Below are 25,295 nucleotides of genomic sequence, written 5' to 3'. Positions count from 1 at the left end.
AGTTCATCAACCTATCTTCTCTGATGCTCACAATTGTATATTTCCAACATGTTTGTTTTATTACTCAGTTACCCATTTTGCACACTAGATTGATTATGCTCAATCTTAAATATTTATGGATAAGCAGCTTTCCCCAATCTTAAGGGGTATTTTTAATGTTGTGATATACAAGTGACAGTAATAATCTGGAGTCAGGTCATGACTTGACTACAGAGCAGTGTGCATACCCATTGGGGAAGTGCTCTTGTATCTGAAATTGGTAACTATAGTATAATAGCATTCTTTGTTAAATATTACTTGCAAGAAGCTCCAAACTGCTTCCTTGAGTTATCTTAATTCAGGACCACAATTCACTGGGATATGGACCGATAGAAGGTTTTAGCACAGAAAGAAGGTAATCAGTGCATCATCCCTCTGTTAGCTTATGCCTAGAGCAATCCAGAATTAATCCCACTGTTACATTCTCTCCTGATAGCCATTTATCTGCTTTAAATGTTTAGCCAGTCTTTCTTTAAAAGATGCAATGGCTTCCACCTCAACCACTCCCTGTTCCGATAACCTTCCTTGTAAAGCAATTTCTTCCATTTCCCCAGCTGATGGCTTATTACAATTGATAGCACCTCATAAGTGATTCCCCAATCAGAAGAAATGTATTTCCTTAATTACCCGAACAAAATCCTCCATAATTAAAAAAAAACTTCCAGTGGAAGTCATCTCAGTATCTTAAATCTCTCCTTATAATTCTCTTTTCCTATCCCAAGGTATCATCTGGTGAATTTACCCAGTATACTGTCTCTGGCTTTGATGTCTTTTCTATAATGAGGCAGCCAGAACGGCACAGTCTGCTCCAATCTGACCTAAACATTATCTTATACAAACTTAGTATTGCCTTATTGCTATTGTACTCTTATGTGCTTACATTTAAAAAATGCAAAATACTGCTATCCTTTTTTGGAGAGATGGTGCAGGAGGGAGGGCTTTAGTTTCTGGCGAAGGTGGGACCTGTATAAGTCGGATGGGTTGCACCTGAACCAGAACGGGACCAACATCCTTGTAGGGAGGTTTGCTAGTGTTGTTCGGGGGGGCGGTGGGTGGCGGGGAAGTTAAACTAATTTGGCAGGGGGGTGGATACAGAGTGGAGGTACAGTAGGGGGTGATGCACAGTCAAATCTAGAAGAGAAACTAAGTCAGTCTGGAAGGCAGAGCAAATATAGACCTGTTAAGGCACAAGTGAATAATGCAAGGCTGGATTGTATCTATTTTAACGCAAGGAGTCTTACAAGTAAGGTAGATGAATTGAGGGTGTTGTTTAACATATGGGAATATGATATTATTGCTATCACAGAGACATGGTTGAGAGAAGGGCAGCTTAATATTCCAGGGTATAGAATCTTCAGGCGTGTTGGGGTGGGGGGGTGGGTTGTAAAAACAGGAGGTAGCATTGTTCTATTGATCAAGGAATCAATTACTGTAGTAAGGAGGGGTGATATCTTAGAAGGTTCCTCAAATGAGGCCATATGGGTAGAACCTAAGAACAGAAAGGGGGCAAACACTTTGCTGGGATTGTGCACGGGCCTCCAAACAGTCAGGGAGGAGCAGATATGTAGGCAAATCTCAGAGAGGTGTAAAAATAATAGGGTAATAATAGGAGATTTCAACTTCCCCAATATTAACTGGGATAGTCTTAATGCAAAAGGCTTAAAGGGGGTGGAATTCTTAAAGTGCATGCAGGAGAGCTTTTTGAGCCAGCACATAGAAAGTCCTACAAGAGAAGGGGTGGTACTGGACCTAATCTTAGGGAATGAAGCCAGACAAGTGGTAGAAGTGGGGGAGCATTTCAGGGATAGTGACCATAACTCTCTAAGATTTAAGGTAGTTATGGAAAAGGACAAAGATGGACCGGAACTAAAGGTACTGAATTGGGGGAAGGCCAATTTCAATATGATAAAACAGAATCTGGCCAAAGTGGAGTGGGAGCAGCTACTTGTATGTCTACATCAGACCAGTGGGAGTCATTCAAAAAGGAAGTAGTGAGAGTTCAGGGCCAACATGTTCCCGTAAAGGTGAAGGGTAGGACCAATAAGTCCAGGGAACCCTGGATGTCAAGGATGTAGTGGATTGGATAAAGAAAAGAAAGGAGGCTTATGGCAGATTCAGAGGGCTGAAAACAGCGGAGGCCCTAGAGGAGTATAGAAAGTGTAGGGGGGTACTTTTAAAAAAAAGTAATTAGGAGAGCAAAGAGGGGGCATGATAAAACACTGGCGGGCAAGATAAAAGAAAATCCCAAGGCATTTTATAAGTATATTAAAGGCAAGAGGATAACCATGGAAAGAGTAGGGCCCGTTAAGGACCAAAGTGACAATTTATGTGTGGAGCCGGAGGACAAAGGTGAGGTTTTAAATGCTTACTTTTCATCTGTATTCACTATAGAGAAGGACGATGTAGGTGTAGAGATCAGGGAGGGGGATTGTGATATACTTGAACAAATTAGCATTGAAAGGGAGGAGGTATTAGCGGTTTTAGCGGGCTTAAAAGTGGATAAATCCCCAGGCCCAGATGAGATGTATCCAGGCTGCTATGTGAGGCAAGGGAGGAGATTGCAGGGGCTCTGACACAAATTTTCATATCCTCTCTGGCCACAGGAGAAGTGCCAGGGGACTGGAGGACAGCAAATGTACCATTATTCAAGAAGGGTAGTAGGGATAAACCAGGTAATTACAGGCCAGTGAGTCTAACATCAATGGTAGGGAAACTATTGGAAAAATTTCTGAGAGACAGGATTAATCTCCACTTGGAGAGGCAGGGATTTATCAAGGATAGTCAGCATGGCTTTGTCAGAGGGAGATCATGTCCAACAATTAAATTTTTCAAGGAGGTGACCAGATGTGTAGATGAGGGTAAAGCAATTGATGTAGTCTGCATGGACTTCAGTAAGGCTTTTGGTAAGGTCCCACATGGGAGATTGGTCAAGAAGGTAAGAGCCCGTGGGATCCACGACAATTTGGCAAACTGGATTCAAAATTGGCTTAGTAGCAGGAGGCAGAGGGTAATGGTTGAGGGTTGTTTTTGCGATTGGAAGCCTGTGACCAGTGGTGTACCGAGGGGATCGGTGCTGGGTCCCTTTGTAGTGTGCATTAATGATTTAGATGTGAATCTAGGAGGAATGATCAGTAAGTTCACAGATGACAGAAAAATTGGTGGTGTCCTAAATAGTGAGGAGGAAAGTCAGATTATAGGACGATATAGATGGGCAGAGCAGTGGCAAATGGAATTTAATCCTGAGAAATGTGAGGTGATGCATTTTGGGAGGACTAACAATATACAATGGATGGTAGGACCATAGGAAGTACAGAGGGTAAGAGGGACCTTGGTGTATGTGTTCATAGATCACTGAAGGCAGCAGCACAGGTAGATAAGGCGGTTAGGAAGGCATATGGGATACTTCCCTTTATTAGACGAGGCAAAGAATATAAGAGCAGGGAGATTATGATGGAGCTGTATAAAGCGCTAGTTAGGCCACAGCTGGAGTACTGTGTACAGTTCTGGTTGCCACAATACAGGAAGGATGTGATTGCAATGGAGAGGGTGCAGAGGAGATTCACCAGAATGTTGCCTGGGCTGGAACATTTCAGCTATGAAGAGAGACTGGATAGGCTAGAGTTGTTTTCCTTAGAACATTGAAGGCTGAGGGGGGACCTGATTGAGGTAAACAAAATAATGAGGGGCATAGATAGGGTAGATAGGAAGAAACTTTTCTCTTAGCGGAGGGGTCAATAACCAGGGGGCATCGATTTAAGGTAAGGGGCAGGAGGTTTAGTGGGGATTTGAGGAAACAATGTTTCACCCAGAGGGTGGTTGGAATCTGGAACACTGCCTGAAAGGGTGGTAGAGGCAGGAACCCTCACAACATTTAAGAAGTATTTAGATGAGCACTTGAAGTGCCATAGCATACAAGGCTACGGGCCAAGTGCTGGAAAATGGGATTAGAATAAATGGGCTTGATGACCAGCGTGGACATGGTGGGCCGAAGGACCTGTTCTTGTGCTGTACAACACTATGACTCTAATGGTTGGACTTCTGAACAGCCCAGGGCTCGAATAACAATTAATAGGATCCTGATTTGCATTTATTAAGATTCAGCTCCTGGGTTGAAATGGTCGTTAGCTGGTGGCAGTGGGCTGGTAAGTCGATTTTTGCCAATTTAGCTGTTCACCTCCACTGGGTGAGTTGGGATACAATCAGGACTTTGTTTATCACAACACTGTTTAAAACAAATCTTTATCTCAAGCTACAATTTCAAAAATATTCAAAAAAAAGTGACGTTAGTCTGTTAATATGACATACTAACTGTTAGAAAGTTATTCCAATTTTAATTTCTTGAAATGTATTAGCCTGCCAATTCTGTTTGGTTGAGACTATGTTTTTCCTGATCTAACCTGACATTTCTGTTTTGGATTCTAGATTACTAATGAATGTGCAGCAGGCTCTGCAACCCCAACTTTCAGATCTAGTGAGCTGTGATCAGTATTAATATAACCTAAGGGAAAAATTAAACTTCAATAATGAACATAGAACTCCCAGAATTAACTGCAAGTTAAATGTTATTCTACCAAAGGCTTACAGTGGCTTTAATTTGAAAACATAAAATAATTGAATTTCACAACACAGAAAGGGGCCACACACACCCATTGCTCCTATGTTGACTCTGGAAAAGCTAATCACCAAGTCCCGTTGTCCTGCTTTTAGCCATACCCTGTTAAATAAACATTTATCTACTTCACTTTTACCAGCTGTTGTGGATTCTCATTCCATTACTGCTTCTAGCATGGAATTCCACATTCTTAACAACTTTCTGCATTAAATAAAATCTCCCATCCTTTCCCTTTTGTTCTTTTGATGATCTATGACCTCTAGTTACTGACTCACCAACCAGTGGAAATAGTCGGCTGGATATAATGTTTTCGCCGCCAGGAGTGGTGGCGGGCGAAGAAAAATGGCATCAGCTGCCTCTGCACAGGGCAGCCAGACCTGCCACTAAATTTAAATGTTTAAACCCATACCCTCTCCCCAGTACGCTGCAAAAAAAAAATCGCCCCTTTCCTCCCCCCGCCCTATAATAGTTGCCCTCTTCCCCATACCCCCCCCCAAACTGTTCAAAGTGCAGAGGTCACCCCTCCCCACCCCCCCATCCCCACTATACATGCTGATTTAACTGAACCCCCCGCCACCGCTACACCAAAAATCCTAAGTAACCCACTTTCCCACCTTAGTGGCGCCAGCGTTGGGCTCCATTATGGGCCGCTGCCAGTACAATCTTCTGGTGCCACCCCACTCCCACCACAGATCCTGATGTCAGGACCTCAACAAAATTCAGCCCAGTATTTCCCTGCTTACCTTCACAACCCCTTCAAAAATGTAAACATCTCACTCCAGTCTCTTCTGTTCTAATGAAAATGGCCCAGAGTCTGTAACCGCTCCTCATAACTGCTTTCATTTGCATTTCTTCTGTTTCCCCTATATGACCTATGTCGTAACAAGGGGCGAGCAAAACAATGTTGTAATTATGGATCAACCAGTGATTTATATAGATTTAGCATTTCTGCTTTGTTTTTGTGTTCTGTCTATTTCTAAAAGCAATTCTTATTTTATTACAGTTTCTACCGACCTCACCTTCTGTATTTAAAGATTAACTGATGCAATTCAATTACGGTCCTGGTCCTTTCGGCAGGTGATGAGCAATTAACCCTTTCTCTGGTTTGCTACATTGATTCAAATCTCTCTCCCTCTCTCTCTCTCTCTCTCTCTCGTCAAAAGCAGTCTGACTACTCTGATGCAGACTTGGCTGATAAACCTTGTACTGCTTGTCTTATACTCCTTTACCAGAAAGTCTTATTTCAGTTTCTTTTATATAGTGAAGAGGTGGATGCTTCTTGAAAGCTGCAGTGTTATAAATCGATTCTGGATTGTTTCTAAACAAGAACCACTTCATTTATCAAAATAGAAGAGATTTACCAGAATGGTTGCAGGGATGAGGGATTACAGTTATGTGGATGGACTGGAGAAACTGGGGTTGTTTTCCTGGACCAGAGAAGACTAAGAGGCGATTTAATGGAAGTGTTTAAAGTCAAGAAGGGTTTAGATAAGAATGAATAAAGAGAAACTGTTTCCAGTGGCTGAAGGGCCGATAACAAGACGGCATAGATTTAAGGTGATTGGCAAAAGAACCAGAAGCAACATGAGGAAAATCTTTTTCATGCCATGAGTGGTTAGGGCTTAGAATGCACTGCCTGATTGGGTGGTGGATACAGATTCAATAGTATCCTTCAAAAGGGAATAGGATAAATGCTTGAAGGATAATTAAATTGCAGCGATATGGGGAAAGAGCAGGGTAGTGGGACTAACTGGATTGCTTTTTGAAAGAGCTGGCACAAGCTTGATGGGCCAAATAGCCTCCTTCTGTGCTGTCAAGGATTTGCCTGACTATGATTTTTGTTAAGCCTAGCACACAACAAAGAATGCAGTTAAGCAACAAAGTAACATTCTATGCTATCTGGTCATAAATATAATTTATTTCCTTGATATTGTTGTACAATCCAATTAAGTGCCTTAGAAATGTTGTAAATATCCCTCCTTTTGAGTTTTTCAAACATTCGAAACTCCTTTTGGTTCCATTTTGGTTTTTTGGTAGCATTTTTACCTTCCCTCTGATTGCAACAGAAGTATTGTTCTTTAACTACAATTTAAATGCTTGGCTACAGTGACTGTCCAAGAATAGTAATGAATTTACTCATCACCATCATTGAAGACTTCCCGACAACTCAGATCACTGAGCCTTGTTGGCGCTTCTTTCATAGTCATTATGTTGGTGTCATAATTTGAACAGTTGGTCAAATTTTCAATCAAATACTGTCAACTGAATTTATACATTGGTTTGTTTAGTTTTTTTAGTTTAGAGATACAGCACTGAAACAGGCCCTTCGGCCCACCGAGTCTGTGCCGACCATCAACCACCCATTTATACTAATCCTACACTAATCCCATATTCCTACCACATCCCCACCTGTCCCTATATTTCCCCTACCACCTACCTATACTAGGGGCAATTTATAATGGCCAATTTACCTACCAACCTGCAAGTCTTTTGGCTTGTGGGAGGAAACCGGAGCACCCGGATGCATCACGCAGACACAGGGAGAACTTGCAAACTCCACACAGGCAGTACCCAGAATTGAACCCGGGTCGCTGGAGCTGTGAGGCTGCGGTGCTAACCACTGCGCCACTGTGCCGCCCTATTTTTGAGAGCATTTGGTCTTGTTTCTATGATTTCCTTTTAACTATTTTGCTGTAATCTTTGTGGGGTGGGAAGGGATTTAATATGAAACCAATGGTCCATAGGTTAATTTTGGTAGATCGAATGAGGAGGCCACATACTGCTTGTGTAATAGTCTAAATGGAGTAGAGGAGCAAACGGATCTAAGATTACAGATAGGCAAATCACTAAAAATAGCAACACAGGTTAATAAGGTCAAATACTGGGGTTAATTTTTAGAGGGATAGAATTGAAACGCAGAGAAGTTGTGCTAAACATGTATTGAACCTTGGTTAGATGCACTCGGAGTACTGTGCACAGTTTTGGTCTACGTATTATGAAAAGGATATAGAGGCATTGGAAAAGGTGCTAAAAAGATTTTAAAAGACTGAGAGGATATACTTATAAGGAAAGCCTGAACAAGCTTGGGCTATTTTCTCTGGGAACGAGAAAGCTGAGCTAATAGATATCTCTAAAATTATAAGGGGGTTTGCTAAGGTAGATGTGGAGAAGATGTTTCTACTTGTGGGGAGACCAAATCTAGGGACCGTAAATATAACCACAGTCACCAATAGAGAATTCAGGAGAAATGTCTTTACCCAAAGAACGGGAAGAATGTGGAACTCACAATCACAAGGAATAATGGGGACGAATTACAAAGGTGTATTTAAGGGGAAGCTAGAAAAGCACATGACTGAGAAAGGGATAGAAGATTATGCTGATAGGGTTAGATCAGAGTTGTCCAACATAAGGTCCGCAGGCCAATATCCAACCCACCAAAGGTTTTGATCCGGCCTGTGGATGTAAACTGTACCTGGGACGTTCCTCATTCTCGCCAGGGCTTTGTGACTGGAGATGGGAAATTTCCCTTTGTCTTCTTGCAGACCGGCCTTTTTAAAAACATTGTGCTGTTTGGGTGGTTTAAAATCTCTTTCTTTTAGTTTTGGTGGCAGCAGCTTTGACAGTAGCTGAGGTGCGGAACGAACTTGCAGCTGGGAAGTCAATTTCAGAGTAAGTTAAAAGTTAATTCCCTTTTGTTTTCGGAGGACCGGGGACTGCTGGGTAAGTAAAAACTATATATTTGGGTGGTTTAAAATCTCTTTCTTTTGGTTTTGGTGGCAGCAGCTTTGACAGTAGCTGAGGTGCGGAACGAACTTACAGCTGGGAAGTCAATTTCAGAGTAAGTTAAAAGTTAATTCCCTTTTGTTTTCGGAGGACCAGGGGACTGCTGGGTAAGTAAAAACTATATATTTGTGTGGTGGCTGTACCCGAGACACTACACGTGTAGTGTATCCCACCCACCCTCCTCCTCTAACCAAAAAAAAAGGACTCTGGTGTGTTGATAAGGTAAGCTTTTTATTTAAGAAGTTCTGTCCGTTGGATTGCTAACCTAACAAGTTTTGACTTTTTTTTTGGTTTTTCAGTAGATTTGCTGGGAATTTAGAATAGTGGGAATGGAAGTTAAGGCAGTTGTATGTTCCTGCTGCAGAATGTGGGAGGTAAGGGTCGCCAAGAGTGTCCCTGCTGACTGCATCTGCGGGAAGTGCACCCAACTCCAGCTCCTCGAGAACCGCGTTAGGGAACTGGAGCTGGATGAACTTCAGATCATTCGGGAGGCGGAGGGGGTTATTGAGAGGAGTTATGGGGAGGTAGTCACACCTCAGGTAAAAGAAGTAGGTAGATGGGTTACCGTCAGGGGAAGGAGAGGGAACCAGCAGGCATTGCAGGGATCCCCTGTGGCCGTTTCCCTCAACAACAGGTATACTGTTTTGGATACTGTTGCGGGGGACGACTTACCAGGGGTAAGCAATGGGGTACAGGTCTCTGGCACAGAGTCTGTCCCTGTTGCTCAGAAGGGAAGGGGGAAGAGGAGCAGAGCATTAGTCATTGGGGACTCCATAGTTAGGGGAACAGATAGGAGGTTCTGTGGGAACGAGAGAGACTCACGGTTGGTGTGTTGCCTCCCAGGTGCCAGGGTTCGTGATGTCTCGGATCGTGTTTTTGGGATCCTTAAGTGGGAAGGGGAGCAGCCCCAAGTCGTGGTCCACATAGGCACCAACGACATAGGTAGGAAGAGAGATGGGGATTTAAGACAGAAATTCAGGGAGCTAGGGTGGAAGCTTAGAGCGAGAACAAACAGAGTTGTTATCGCTGGGTTGTTGCCCGTGCCACGTGATAGCGAAGCGAGGATTAGGGAGAGAGGAGTTGAACACGTGGCTGCAGGGATGGTGTAGGAGGGAGGGTTTTGGTTTCCTGGATAATTGGGGCTCTTTCTGGGGTAGGTGGGACCTCTACAAACAAGATGGTCTTCACCTGAACCGGAGGGGTACCAATATCCTGGGGGGGGAGATTTGCTAGTGCTCTTCGGGGGGGTTTAAACTAATTCAGCAGGGGAATGGGAACCTAAATTGTAGTGCCAGTGTACAGGATGTTGAGAGTAGTGAGGTCAGGGATAAGGTTACAAGGACGCAAGAGGGCACTGGCAAGCAAGAACCTGGTTTAAAGTGTGTCTACTTCAATACCAGGAGCATCCGGAATAAGGTGGGTGAGCTTGCAGCATGGGTTGGTACCTGGGATCTCGATGTAGTGGCCATTTCGGAGACATGGGTAGAGCAGGGGCAGGAATGGATGTTGCAGGTTCCGGGATTTAGATGTTTCAGTAAGAACAGAGAAGATGGTAAAAGAGGGGGGGGGTGTGGCATTGTTAATCAAGGAGAGTATTACAGCGACAGAAAGGACATTTGACGACTCGTCTCCTGAGGTAGTATGGGCCGAGGTTAGAAACAGGAGAGGAGAGGTCACACTGTTGGGAGTCTTTTATAGACCTCCGAATAGTTCCAGAGATGTAGAGGAAAGGATAGCGAAGATGATTCTCGACAGAGGCGAGAGTAACAGGGTAGTTGTTCTGGGGGACTTTAACTTTCCAAATATTGACTGGAAATACTATAGTTTGAGTACTTTAGATGGGTCAGTTTTTGTCCAGTGTGTGCAGGAGGGTTTTCTGACACAGTATGTAGACAGGCCAACCAGGGGCGATGCCACATTGGATTTGGTACTGGGTAATGAACCCGGCCAGGTGTTAGATTTAGATGTAGGTGAGCACTTTGGTGATAGTGATCACAATTCGGTTATGTTTACCTTAGCGATGGGCAGGGACAGGTATATACTGCAGGGCAAGAATTATAGCTGGGGGAAAGGAAATTATGATGCGATTAGGCAAGATTTAGGATGCGTAGGATGGGGAACGAAACTGCAGGGGATGGGAACAATCGAAATGTGGAGCTTATTCAAGGAGCAGCTACTGCGTGTCCTTGATAAGTATGTACCTGTCGGGCAGGGAGGAAGTTGTCGAGCGAGGGAGCTGTGGTTTACTAAAGAAGTTGAAGCGCTTGTCAAGAGGAAGAAGAAGGCTTATGTTAGGATGAGACGTGAAGGCTCAGTTAGGGCACTTGAGAGTTACAAGCTAGCCAGGAAGGATCTAAAGGGAGAGCTAAGAAGAGCGAGGAGAGGACACGAGAAGTCATTGGTGGATAGGATCAGGGAAAACCCTAAGGTTTTCTATAGGTATATCAGGAATAAAAGAATGACTAGAGTTAGATTAGGGCCAATCAAGGATAGTAGTGGGAAGTTGTGTGTGGAATCAGAGGAGATAGGGGAAGCGTTAAATGAATATTTTGCGTCAGTATTTACAGTAGAGAAAGAAAATGTTGTCGAGGAGAATACTGAGATTCAGGCTACTAGGCTAGATGGGATTGAGGTTCACAAGGAGGAGGTGTTAGCAATTTTGGAAAGTGTGAAAATAGATAAGTCCCCTGGGCCAGATGGGATTTATCCTAGGATTCTCTGGGAAGCTAGGGAGGAGATTGCAGAGCCTCTGTCCTTGATCTTTATGTTGTCATTGTCGACAGGAATAGTGCCGGAAGACTGGAGGATAGCAAATGTTGTCCCCTTGTTCAAGAAGGGGAGTAGAGACAGCCCTGGTAATTATAGACCTGTGAGCCTTACTTCGGTTGTGGGTAAAATGTTGGAAAAGGTTATAAGAGACAGGATTTATAATCATCTGGAGAAGAATAAGTTCATTAGAGATAGTCAGCACGGTTTTGTGAAGGGTAGGTCGTGCCTCACAAACCTTATTGAGTTTTTCGAGAAGGTGACCAAACAGGTGGATGAGGGTAAAGCAGTGGATGTGGTGTATATGGATTTCAGTAAGGCGTTTGATAAGGTTCCCCACAGTAGGCTATTGCGGAAAATACGGAAGTATGGGGTTGAAGGTGATTTAGAGCTTTGGATCAGAAATTGGCTAGCTGAAAGAAGACAGAGGGTGGTGATTGATGGCAAATGTTCATCCTGGAGTTTAGTTACTAGTGGTGTACCGCAAGGATCTGTTTTGGGGCCACTGCTGTTTGTCATTTTTATAAATGACCTGGAAGAGGGTGTAGAAGGGTGGGTTAGTAAATTTGCGGATGACACTAAGGTCGGTGGAGTTGTGGATAGTGCCGAAGGATGTTGTAGGGTACAGAGGGACATAGATAGGCTGCAGAGCTGGGCTGAGAGATGGCAAATGGAGTTTAATGCGGAAAAGTGTGAGGTGATTCACTTTGGAAGGAGTAACAGGAATGCAGAGTACTGGGCTAATGGGAAGATTCTTGGTAGTGTAGATGATCTCAGAGAGATCTTGGTGTCCAGGTACATAAATCCCTGAAGGTTGCTACCCAGGTTAATAGGGCTGTTAAGAAGGCATATGGTGTGTTAACTTTTATTAGTAGGGGGATCGAGTTTCGGAGCCACGAGGTCATGCTGCAGCTGTACAAAACTCTGGTGAGACCGCACCTGGAGTATTGCGTGCAGTTCTGGTCACTGCATTATAGGAAGGATGTGGAAGCTTTGGAAAGGGTGCAGAGGAGATTTACTAGGATGTTGCCTGGTATGGAGGGAAGGTCTTACGAGGAAAGGCTGAGGGACTTGAGGTTGTTTTCGTTGGAGAGAAGGAGGAGGAGAGGTGACTTAATAGAGACATATAAGATAATCAGAGGGTTAGATAGGGTGGATAGTGAGAGTCTTTTTCCTCGGATGGTGATGGCAAACACAAGGGGACATAGCTTTAGGTTGAGGGGTGATAGATATAGGACAGATGTTAGAGGTAGTTTCTTTACTCAGAGAGTAGTAGGGGCGTGGAATGCCCTTCCTGCAGCAGTAGTAGACTCGCCAACTTTAAGGGCATTTAAGTGGTCATTGGATAGACATATGGATGAAAATGGAATAGTGTAGGTCAGATGGCTTCACAGGTCGGCGCAACATCGAGGGCCGAAGGGCCTGTACTGCGCTGTAATATTCTAATTCTAATTCTGTCAGTTTCACAGCTTACAGCTGCTGAAGCAGGAACCTGCTTCCCAGCTTTGACAGATTTGGGGTTTACTGACTTTTTTTTTTAAAGCCCGCTGGAAAACCCCAAATCTGTCCGATATTGGGAAGATGTGAAACTCAGCGTGATGTTTTTAAACAAACTAACCAACTGCAAAACCAAGTGCTGAGCACTCCTGCTCAGTGCAACTGTCAAAGAGAGGGAGGGGGGGAGAGAGAGAGAGTGGTGGTGGGGGGGGAACAAAGCGAGAGAGAGGAACAGAGAAGTGGGGGGGTGGGGGAGAATGCAGAGTGTGTGTGTGGGGGGTGGGGGAGAATGCAGAGAGTGTGGAGGGGGGGAGAGAATGCAGAGAGTGTGGAGGGGGGGGAGAGAATGCAGAGAGTGTGGAGGGGGGGAGAGAATGCAGAGAGTGTGGAGGGGGGGGAGAGAATGCAGAGAGTGTGGAGGGGGGGGAGAGAATGCAGAGAGTGTGGAGGGGGGGGAGAGAATGCAGAGAGTGTGGAGGGGGGGGAGAGAATGCAGAGAGTGTGGGGAGGGGAGAGAATGCAGAGCGTGTGGAGGGGGGTAGAGAATGCAGAGCGTGTGGAGGGGGAGAACGCAGAGAGAGTGGGGGAGGGGAACAGAGAGAGAGAGAGAAGTGGGGGGAAACGCAGAGTGGGGGGGATCCAGAGCGAGAGATAGAGGGTGGGGAAACGCAGAGAGGGGGGCAGATGGATACTAGAGTGAGAGAGAGAGGTGGGGGAGGGGAACGCAGAGAGAGAGGGAGGGGGGTGCAGTGGGGGAGAAACCAGAGAGAGGGGCGGAGGGTGGGGGAGAAACCAGAGGGAGAGGAGGTGGGAAACCAGAGGGAGGAGGGGGGAGCACAGGGATTGAGACAGATCATAATCTGTATCATTACATTACGTGTGCGGGCAGAAGCTGACTACTTATTGTGCAAGCAAAAACAATGCCAGGTGTGTCACTAAATCAGTTTTCGATATAGTGACGAGAAAGTAAGTCAATAAATTAGTCTTTTCATTTAAAGCTTCTTCACAAAATGCACATTTGTTGTTGTATTTATGAGTAAGATGAATTTTTATTGCCTTTATCTTTTGAAATTTGCTTACCGGCTCCCGGCCCGAGCAAAAATCATAATTCAGCCCTCCGCCCGAAAAGGTTGGACAGCCCTGGGTTAGATGAAGAGGGATAGAGGAGGCTCGTATGGATCATAGACTAGTTGAACCAAATGACCTGTTTTTGTGTAGATGCTATGTAATTCTACTTTGCTGGTGTTAAGTTTTATATGATTACTAGGTGTTACTTAATTCAGCAGGGAGAAGAAAATCCCAAAAAGTGTGGGTGCGAGAACACAGCCCTGTTTCACACCACTCAGGATAGGAAAGGGCTCTTTCCACTTTTTGGGATTTTCTTCTCCCTGCTGCTTTCACATGCGTTCAAATCCTCTGAAGAAGGAATTTTCCTCCACACAAGATCAGGGGGCAGGTTGTTCAACCTTGCCCGTCTAAGAGCGAAGTCCAAAGTACGGAAAGTCCTCATCAGAGAACTCCTCTTTGCTGACGATGCTGCTTTAACATCTCACACTGAAGAATGCCTGCAGAGTCTCATCGACAGGTTTGCGTCTGCCTGCAATGAATTTGGCCCAACCATCAGCCTCAAGAAAACGAACATCATGGGGCAGGATGTCAGAAATGCTCCATCCATCAATATTGGCGACCACGCTCTGGAATTGGTTCAAGAGTTCACCTACCTAGGCTCAACTATCACCAGTAACCTGTCTCTAGATGCAGAAATCAACAAGCGCATGGGTAAGGCTTCCACTGCTATGTTCAGACTGGCCAAGAGAGTGTGGGAAAATGGCGCACTGACACGGAACACAAAAGTCCGAGTGTATCAGGCCTGTGTCCTCAGTACCTTGCTCTACGGCAGCGAGGCCTGGACAACGTATGCCAGCCAAGAGCGACGTCTCAATTCATTCCATCTTCGCTGCCTTCGGAGAATACTTGGCATCAGGTGGCAGGACTATATCTCCAACACAGAAGTCCTTGAAGCGGCCAACATCCCCAGCTTATACACACTACTGAGTCAGCGGCGCTTGAGATGGCTTGGCCATGTGAGCCGCATGGAAGATGGCAGGATCCCCAAAGACACATTGTACAGCGAGCTCGCCACTGGTATCAGACCCACCGGCCGTCCATGTCTCCGTTATAAAGACGTCTGCAAACGCGACATGAAATCGTGTGACATTGATCACAAGTCGTGGGAGTCAGTTGCCAGCATTCGCCAGAGCTGGCGGGCAGCCATAAAGACAGGGCTAAATTGTGGCGAGTCGAAGAGACTTAGTAGTTGGCAGGAAAAAAGACAGAGGCGCAAGGGGAGAGCCAACTGTGCAACAGCCCCAACAAACAAATTTCTCTGCAGCACCTGTGGAAGAGCCTGTTACTCCAGAATTGGCCTTTATAGCCACTCCAGGCGCTGCTTCACAAACCACTGACCACCTCCAGGCGCGTATCCATTGTCTCTCGAGATAAGGAGGCCCAAAAGAAAGAAAGAAGAAAGAAGAACTTAATTCAGTATTAATATTATAATAATTAGCTTGGTTTGAGCATTTCTCCTACATCATACAAAATGGTTTCATGTTACTTCAAGATTCACTTAACTGTCAAGAGTTTATATAATTTATTTTCAATTTAGAAAAATCTAATAGTTCCAAGTTCCAATTCTTTATTTTCCAGGCTTTGAAAGAAAGCTTTTTAAAGGCAGTAGGAGTTGGAGTCGGATTTAATCTGCAGAGAATTGAGTTCCATGCTTCGCCATTACATTTGCAAGAAGGGCAGGTTTTTAAGGAAACAGTAATGTTTTTGGATGGAGACCAGGAAGAAACATGGGTATTTGAGGTAAGATTACATAATGCAGATTAAACAAAGTAACTTGACTTTTACTAATGGTCACCTTATTGAAAATCCTTGCTGATTCTGATTATTTGCTTAAGTGAGTGAGGGATGTAAGTTCTTGAGAATTTTTCCCTCACTTTGTGCATTCTGTCTTGACATTATCTTGACAGTTTGTTAATGGTATCTAGAATTGCCTTTCACCTTTCTTAATTATCTGCAAAAGTATGGTGAAATTCAGCTTCGGCTGCAAATTTAACTTCAGCTCATCCAAAACTCTGCTGTCTGCATTGCATCCTGCATCAAGTCCCACACTCCACCCCTGTCCTCACTCGCCTACATTGGCTCCCAGTCTCCAACACCACAAAATTAAAATTATAATCCCTTCATGGCCTAACCCCGCCCTGTGTCAGTAACATCCACCATCAACAGCCCTGCAAACTCCCTCTCCCCAGAACCCTCTGTTTCCCCCTAGTCTGGCCTCTTGTACATCCACCCCTCCCTTCACTTACCGTTAGTGGCTATACCGTCAAGCCATCTAGACCCTGTGTTCTGGAATTCCTTCCTTAAACCTCTCTGCTTCTCTGCCACCTCTCCTTTTAAACCCTCCTTAATAGTCATCTCATTGATCAAACTTTAAATTACCCCTCCTATTATCTCCTCCTTTGGTTTGGCATCCATTCTTTCCTGTTTTGCTTCTGTGAAAAGCTATGGGATTTTCTACATTGGAGGTGCTATATAAATGCAAGTTGTGAAATTGCAACATATTTAAAGTGAATAGAACTGCATGTTGTGATAAGTTCTTTTGCTTACTTAGTGCACAAAAGTGGAACTTGTAAACACTTAATAGATCTGAACAGCATCCAGACATATCAGTGATGCACAATATAAATATGACTATCCATTCATCCATTTTTAACATACTCTTTTTAAAAGGATTATGGTTTTATTTGAGAGCATTTAAATTTTATACAAATAATTTTGTGTTTTAGATGAAGTTGAAGGTCCAAAAGTAGCAGATACTTATGAAAACGCACTTGCTTTTGCTGAAGCAGATGCAATTTTCCTGAACTTGAATTGTTAATCCACTGTTAATTGGCACATACTTGAAATATACAGTGATTATTGACATTGCAGCCGGCAGCTGACATCATCAGACTGCGCCAAAATGCGCACATGTGCAGATTGGCACCTCCTCTCTGTGCATGCGCTGCGTTCCGTATTGCCAGGACTGGTTGGCACATGCGCAGATGATGTCATCACATAACGCGGGGAGAGAGTGGGGAAAGTGGGGAGAGCGCGGCCGAAGACCTTGGCGGTGGCGGGTGCACTCTCACACCACCCCCCGCCCGCTCGCTCCACCTCCCCCCCCGCCCGCTCGCTCCGCCCCCCGCCCGCTCGCTCCGCCCCCCCCCCCCCCCCGCCCTGGAAAAAAGTTAGTTTATGATGTTTCAACTTCTACCTTCATCCCATGTGTATGACTCAATGTTTATTTCACTCTGTCAAGTTATTAAAAAGTGATGGATAATCAGTACTTTTTACCTCCTGGTTTGCTGCCTGAGAGAATTCTTCAATGCGATTGGCTGCTTAGCCTGCTTGATGATATCACTGTTGCTGGACGCTGGGAATCCCCAATAGCAGAGTGAAATTAACATAGGGAAAGGTAAAATCCATACCAGAAAGATCTCTTCGAGATCAGCGGCAAGTGCCATCACTTTGCTGCTGACCACAGAATCTGAGTCTTATACAAAATCTTACTCTGCCATTAACACTCTCTTTGCACGAATGCTTTGTCTTTCACCACAAGCATTAACACTCTCTTTGCCTTTGTCCCATGACATCTTTGTTATTTAATCTCTCCTGCCCTCTGCCCTATCACACACCTTTCCTTTTGTTCTCTTCCCCACCAAACCTCCCATCCCTTCCCCGTCCCACCTTCACTTGCTTAAAACCTAATTATTTTCTAACCTTTGCCAGTTCTGATAAAAGGTCACAGACCTGAAACGCTACTCTGCTTCTCTCTCCACAGATGCTGCTTGACCTGAGTATTTCTGTTTTTATTACAAAATCTGGATCATTCTGTAGATTTTATCTAAATCAATTGTACTTCATTATTGTTATCTTGGTCAGTAGAATAACCAATGCTAAATGTTAATAAACAAAAACAAGCACTTAGAAGAATAGAATCCACGATAGAGCAAATGTTTTTTCTCTTAAAAAGTGACTTTGGTACCCTTAACACTTTTGGATTGAGGTGAGGTTTGCACTATAACGCTACCAAAAGATTAGAATCAGTTTATGTGTTGGCTAACTTCATTCACTGAGGCATACCTGTTAATATCAAAGAGAATTGTACAGGTACACTTCATGTGGACTAGGTGATAAGCTAACATTTTTGAATAGTTCATGACAACTTTATTGAAAAAATCCTTCTTGCCAATGCAATTTCAGTTGCCCCGATCAACACTTCCTTACACATTGTTGCTGTCTTTAAGAACAAACTTCAGATGGTCCAGGATCATCTGTGGACAGCAAGAAGCACAATAAATATCAGTAGTGTATTGCATCAAATTAATGGCCACACCAGCAACAAAGCTAATGAACATTTAATGAACAGCTCCTGTGCAAGATCTGTTTTGGTGCTGTTATATTTTTCTGTTAGTAGATTCACTAGCCACTTATTTAATTGCTGTTTGCAAGACCTTGAAATTAAAGGTACTATATACATTTTCTTTCTTTTGTATTTTATTTCTCCAACATTATGACTGGTATATTCAACAAGGTGAAACATATTGAAAAGCTCTTTACCAAACTCGATGATGGAGGCTGCCATGTATCCACCTGTCATCCCAAGAAACATTCCAGACTTGATTACTACACCACCACCTTCTTGCACTTATAGAGGTCCTTCAGCCGCTGTGATTCTCCTCTATTTGATCTGGCTTGGTCATTGAGCAGTCTTTTTGGTGAACTATTTCCTGACTCGTTACCAGGTTTTTTTAATTCATTGACATTATGGCCACTCCGGGCCCTTCTCTTAGGCCACCTTCCATGGCAGGTAGGCAAAACATTGATAAACTACTTTAAGTAGAGCTGGATTGATGACAATTTCAAACATTAAGCACATCCTACCCACTCTATGGTCATGCTTCTCCATTTGGATCCAAATTCAATTTTCTGTTTTACTGTGGCAGCATTTTTTTGAAGCATTTAAGAGTCTACTATCCTGCTTATGATTGGATATTTTAATTAACTGGCTGCTAAAATGTATGTGCTTGCTGGAAAACTAAATTATCTAACGTCGAAAAATAGATCTCATCAAATCTTAATAAACATATTGCCAGTCAAGACTATATAATAAATGTTAAGACTAACTAGGTGTAAATATTATCTGATGAAATGTTATATTCTCAGTCCTAGCCAGTACAGGTTTTATTAATGCTTGATTTTTAAAAGTGACTCAGTACGGTACTGTTGTCTGTCTTATAAAAATGTTTAGAAGTTTGTTCATGTTTTAATACACTGATCAGAGTTTGAGAAGTAAAAAAGCTATTCTATTATGAGAAACATGTCTGAGATTGTGGTTTTGAACAAAATGCATGAGTAATTTTTGACTTTGTTTTAATTTTCAAAAATGTGTTGATACCTTAATTATGCAAAACAAACTAGCAGCTGCAATTCTATTAATTTTTTTTCCAACACCACTTTAGTCCTTGGTTGCATAGCAACATCTGAACCGCACAATTGTTTTCTATGAATAAATGCATTCTAACAATAGTAAGTCATCTACCACTTCACCTTGGCCAGGTTGTTACATATACCAAGGAAACCTAAAAAGAGGGAAGGAAAGAAGCTGAAAATAATAGGAATTCAGTCAGAATATATCATTGTGTGTTTTTGCATTTGCAAATTTTTAGATATCAATGGCAAATAACAATCCTACTGTTACAATCCCATTAGGGACCATTAACTTTTAAAAAGTGAAAGTTGAATTCCCAGTAATTAATGAAAGAATTTCATGTTTTAAACAACGAAACGTTACTGTACAAGAGTTAAACAAAGCAAAGCACTAACAGCACTACAACTTGAAACATTTCTATTTTAAACTTAAAATCTTAACAGAACATGAAGTTGTATGCTTTGAGCTCTAAATCTCAACAGAACACTGCTTTTTGTCTGTTGCTTCCACTCCAAGAGTCCCCTAATCATTACAGGATCTTGGCAATTTGTTCACTTCTGGGACCAATCCAAAGTGTACCACAGCTCTTTGGAATTCACTTTGAGTTCCTTAATTTCTCAGCTGTCTTCTGAGGTATCAGATCTCCCGAATCTGGATTTCCCAGCTTGAACACGGGCCTTATTCAAAACAGAAACACCCCTGGTTCCTGATGCCCTCTTTGCTCCTGAGTCCAGCTGCTTCCAAAGCCAACCGCCAACTGATGATCAGCAAGCACCCAAAAACACACCTGACCCAAAAGACATCACCTTAGCAACATCTATGTCCATAGCAATGTTGTATATGTGGGATGCCCAAGATAGCAATTTAAATTAATTACCTCCCGTACTCCCAAAACATCTCTCAAAACGAGCAAACCTGTGGTTTTATGGTTCTCAGCTCTCTAATTTTGTCTCAGTAAGCACTCCTGGAGAGATTTTTGTACTTCAAATTTTCTCTTTGTTCTGGGAAATCATATGAATAATTTAAACCCCAGATTGAGGTAGTTGCAGATACGCTGTCTCCATCAAGAAGTTCAGAGAGGTTCCCATTGTTTTGGGTCTTCACACTTCCCATTATGGCCTTACTAAATAAACATGGGCAACCATTTGATTTTTAACCACCCTAGGTTTGTTTGGCAGCCTCTTGAACCAAGGGCTGAATTTTACCAGCCCCCCGACATCAGGGCTTGTGGCGGAGGGGCCCAGAAAATACTTCCAAGAGAGGCCCGCCGCTGGCCTTGACACCGGGAAGGCCCCACCCCATTTTACTGGCGGTGGTGGGCCCCCCTCTCTTCCCCCTCCCCCCGGCCGCTTGGCAGTGGAGCCTTCATTTAAATATTTAAATAAATGTAAAACAAATGAATACACACTTACCTTGTCCCGACGGCCGTCCCACACTGATAGTCCGGCTGGTGGCTGGATCTCTCGCGCCTTCAAATCTCCGTTCGGAGATCTGAGGCATGACACTGGTGGGGAGAGGAGTGAAGTTTTCAGGGTGGGGGGAGCAGGGAAAACTGTTACTATTGGCTGAGGGGATGGTGGGAAGGGGTTGAAGGGCAAAGATATTCAATTTTGGGGATGAAAGGTTGGGACTGGCAAAGAAGTTTTTCGGGGTGGCCGGAGGGTGGTGTGAGAGGGAAATAAATGAATTGTTTGGTCGTGGGGGGAGGGGGGGGTGGTGGAAGAGGGGTTTCAATGTTTAAATGTAAATGCAACGTGCAGTTCTCTTTAAAAAAATTTATATGACCAGTCAGAGCTTGAAACCCTTTAAAAATGGCGCCTGCGCGGTGGTGCCCGTAACTGGGGACGAAGCGCCCACCCCTTCTATGGCATCGGGGCAGGCAGTCCGTCCGCCCACTCCATGTTGATGAGCCGCCACACATATCTCTTGCCCAATGCACTTTTTGAAGCTCACCGCCGAGCTATAAAAATTCAGCCTCAGATGTTTTCATTTGAATGGAAAAAAAAATACAATTCCTAAATTATAAGTTGCCTCTAGAAAATTAATACAAACCATGAATTAGATGATTGTTGCACCCACACAAAAACTGTATGATCATTTGGGAGCCTCAACCCTCTCAAACATGTCATTCAATTTGATGCGACACGGATAATTGAAAATGCAAAACTTAATTTAAATGCTTACTATAATAACAAATTGCCTTTATTTTGCGCTTTTAACATAGAAAACAGACCCAAGACACTTCACAGAAGCATAATCAGATACAAATGAATGCCAAGCTAAAACAGGAGATATTAGGAATGAATAAAGAAGGGGTTGTAAGGAGGAGAGTGAATTCCAGAGCGTACTGCATAGATTGCTGAAGATATGGCTGTTATTGCTGAGGCAAAGGGAGGAGGGTTGGACAACAGGCCAGAGTGGGAAGAATGGAGAGTCCTAAGGGATTTTTTAGGTGTGGAGGAGGTTACTGAGATAAGGAGAGGAAAGACCATGAAGGGATTTAAAAATCAGGATGAGAAGTTTAAATCTGTGGTGTTGTGGGGCCAGCAGCCAGTTTAGGTCAGTCAGGTAAGCAGGACTTGGTGTGGTGTAGAATATTGGCAGCAGAGTTTTGGATAAGCTGAAGATTACAGAGTGTGGGCGATAGGAGAGCAGCCAAAGGATCAATGGAATAGTCGAGTCGGAAGATGACAAAAGCATGGATAACAGTTTCAGCAAATGGACTGATATGGGTAATGTTAGAGATGAAAGTAGGCAGTCTTTATGGTGGAGAGAATATGGGGTGGGAAGGTCATTCAGGGTTGAATAGGGCATAGAGGTTGTGAACACTTTTGTTCAACCTGAGATGGTGGCTGGAATCAGTAATAAAGGGCAAAGTTTGTGACAAAGGTGAAGATGATGGCTTCAGTCTTCCGCTGTTTAACTTAAGTTAATTGTGGCTCATTATCTGTGTGTCAGAAAAGCAATCTGACAGCACAGGCAATGGGGGAGTTGAGAGAAATAGTGGAGAGATATAGCTGAAACCACTCTAATTAAAAGTCCACAGATGACCTCCACGTTACAGGTTGGTCCAAATGGCCTGTTTCTATGCTCTACATTCTCTGTAGCTGTGTGAACAATTGCAGAGATGGATTAAATTTAGTTATACTATATTTAGATCATAATTTTGCACTCAGGTTTTTTTTGTTAGCTTGACTACCTTAAATTAATTCTGAAGATGGTTTTGTCTGGATTCATCCACTTTCAGCTTAATGTCTTGCATTCTTGTATGTACAAAACTATAAATGATTTGATCTTTATTTTGTTTACTAGGAAACTATGCTTGACGATAACCATCATGTTGCTGTTGCACTTGGCAAACCAGACACAGATGGCAAATACCCTGTACAGGTAACGATAGGTACTTAGTATTACATTATATTTACGGCACAGAAACAAGCCATTAGGCCCAACAAGTTTGTTGGTTAATATTGGTTCATTAAAAGTCTGAACAAAAAAATTGTGTTTGTATGATTTTAATTAGTAAAAGCATCAAAAGGGCGCAGTGGTTAGCAACGCAGCCTCACAGCTCCAGCGACCTGGGTTCAGTTCTGGGTACTGCCTGTGCGGAGTTTGCAAGTTCTCCCTGTGTCTGCGTGGGTTTCCGCCGGGTGCTCCGGTTTCCTCCCACCTCCAAAGACTTGCAGGTTGATAGGTAAATTGGCCATTAAAAATTGCCCCTAGTGTAGGTAGGTGGTAGGAGAATGGTGGGGATGTGGTAGAGAATATGGGATTAATGTAGGATTAGTATAAATGGGTGGTTGTTGGTCGACACAGACTCGGTGGGCCGAAGGGCCTGTTTCTCTAAATAAATAAATAAATAAAAACATCTCAGAAATTACCCATGAACTTTTTGCAAGAGTTCCTGTAGAATGAGTCAGTCTTGTCATCTGGCAGTGGAAGAGATGATGCTGAATGTTGTGCTCCTGCTGTTTATTTTGTTGTTAGATGTAATAGGAACAAAGCAAAAAAGTAGATGATGAATCATGAGCAAGTTTCAGAAAGTTTAGCTCTTTCTAGATGTGTATAACTACATAACAAGCTGTTAACTCGGAACTTCCTTTACTTTTTGAGGTTTCTTTGCCATCTGCTGTTCCAGGTCCTGATTTTTTTATCCTGGAACCTTACTGGGAGTAGATCTGAGTAACAATTGCCCAGAATTTGCTGTAGCACTAACTGCAAGGCTGTCAGCACTCACCATTGTTAATGTGTAAAACTGACAGCAACTTCTGGCATCTGTATATGTGCAGCTCAATGTGGAAATCTAGAAGTGGCTGTCAGTGACATCCCTGCTGCTCCACAGGTTGTGCAGTTGTAGTCTTCACAGAATCAATTAGAGATTACTGATTTGTTGTGAACTTCAATTATTTATGCACTATTCTCACTGTAAAGATCAATGAAAGTGTTCAGCCTTGTTCAATCAGGAGCAACTGAGGTTTAACACAGCAATAGGTCATAATTATTACAAAACACCCCCACTAGTCCTGAAAAATAAAAATGCGGAGTCTCATTCCCTCAGGCAAGCATTTAAAAATTGCAAATTGCTGCTTTTGGTGTTTCTCAATGGGGTCATCAACCAAGGTTGCACAGAAAAAGCTTTGGTCAACCAGCAACCACCCAACATGGATATCATAGGCTGCCACATAATAAAAGTACCACAGAAGAATCATAGAAGTTTCCTGGATAATAGGCATAGACTTGTACAATTGTTTTCTATTAATAAATATATTCTAATAAAAGCCACCTGCAGGTCGCCATGGCCAGTGTTGATACATAGCCCAGGACACTTAAAAAGAGAGGGAAGAAAACAAGCTGAGAATAAGAGGAATTTTGCAGTCCTTTCTGGTTCATTGTCAACTGAGGCCTCCTTTTCACAAGGAAAGTGATGAACATATTGCCCCTGCCAAATGTAGCATCTGTCACTTGTTTGATATAAATATATATGTGGTCTGCATACTGGTTAATCTAATAGGTGTTCGTATGTTGGCCTGGAAAAATCCAGTGCTATGAAAGATTAATACTGTAGTAACCAAATGATCTGTACTGCATGATAGTCCAACATGAATTTTAATGTGGGATTCCATTAATGTAATCCCTCCTTTGCAAGGATGTTGATGGCTGGCTTCCATTTCTCCATTTTTTCATTCTCCCAGGCTGTGCAGTGACTCTGATCACGCCTGAAATCCTATGCTGCACATTTTTGCTGCATGCGTAGCCTTATACTTCAGGGCTAAAGGGTTTTTTGTAAACAAGTGTAAAATACTATATTACATGATTTGCCAAGTATTACAAGACCATTTTTTTCACAAAACTTTTCTGTACCTACCCTTTTCCTTTTTTAGGCACAAGAAAATATTAGTCAGGAACCATTCCAGTTCACCCTTTTGACCTTTAAGGACCTAATCTCATCAGCCATCACTATGGCACCAGAGGATCCTAAATGCTGGGAGAACTTTCAAGCCAAGCAAGAAAAAGCAAGTCGCCAACATAGGATGCCTGTATGACATTATTACTGTAAGGAGCAGAACTGTCGACAGTGAATCTTGGGTACCAAAATCACAGAACTTGGACAACTGATGGAAACAATGCACACTATAAATCAATTCTTTCTGTTCCCTCAGAGAGAGAGCTTCTCGTGCATTGTACAGAATGATTAATGCGCACTTTAGTTTTGGATTGGAGATTTATGACGAGTGTGGCATTGTCATATTGATGGCTTTATTTTTTTCACATTGTGTTTTTGCAGTCCAAAATAAAAAAAAGTCTGTATGACAGTTGAATGGATACAAAGAGCAGACTATTCATTCTTATGATTCATGAAGAAATCAATCACTGTGTTGTGAAATTCTAAAAGTAGACAAGATTTTTAGGATATTTTCTGAAAATACTCTAGATTAGCCATGTCCCAGAGCAAATTTCTCTGAATTTTGGACAAGGGGAAGGTATAACTGCAGTAAATACTTTGTAAGATTCCATTTAGCAAGAGAAATCCAGACAAGCAATCGCTCACCTTATATA

General features: G+C 43.1%; 1 protein-coding gene across 3 annotated transcripts in view; it reads left to right on the top strand.

Moving 5' to 3' along the window:
- The window catches only part of aasdhppt (aminoadipate-semialdehyde dehydrogenase-phosphopantetheinyl transferase), a 73,397-nt gene extending 48,324 nt beyond the window's left edge, over positions 1 to 25,073 (top strand). The window contains exons 4-6 of one of the 3 annotated variants that reach the window (XM_068033744.1): positions 15,404 to 15,565; positions 22,551 to 22,628; positions 24,620 to 25,073. In XM_068033744.1, coding sequence (XP_067889845.1) covers positions 15,404 to 15,565; positions 22,551 to 22,628; positions 24,620 to 24,781 — 402 coding nt within the window. In that variant the 3' untranslated portion in view covers positions 24,782 to 25,073. Of the gene's footprint in view, positions 1 to 15,403; positions 15,566 to 18,341; positions 18,606 to 22,550; positions 22,639 to 24,619 lie in introns of those variants that run through there. The other 2 variants (XM_068033746.1, XM_068033745.1) reach the window with 2 other exon arrangements.
- Positions 25,074 to 25,295: the final 222 nt, after the last annotated feature.

This window comes from Heterodontus francisci, chromosome 6 (assembly GCF_036365525.1).
Source record: "Heterodontus francisci isolate sHetFra1 chromosome 6, sHetFra1.hap1, whole genome shotgun sequence".
Classification (NCBI taxonomy): domain Eukaryota; kingdom Metazoa; phylum Chordata; class Chondrichthyes; order Heterodontiformes; family Heterodontidae; genus Heterodontus; species Heterodontus francisci.
This window is presented reverse-complemented; position numbering and strand designations above follow the sequence as displayed.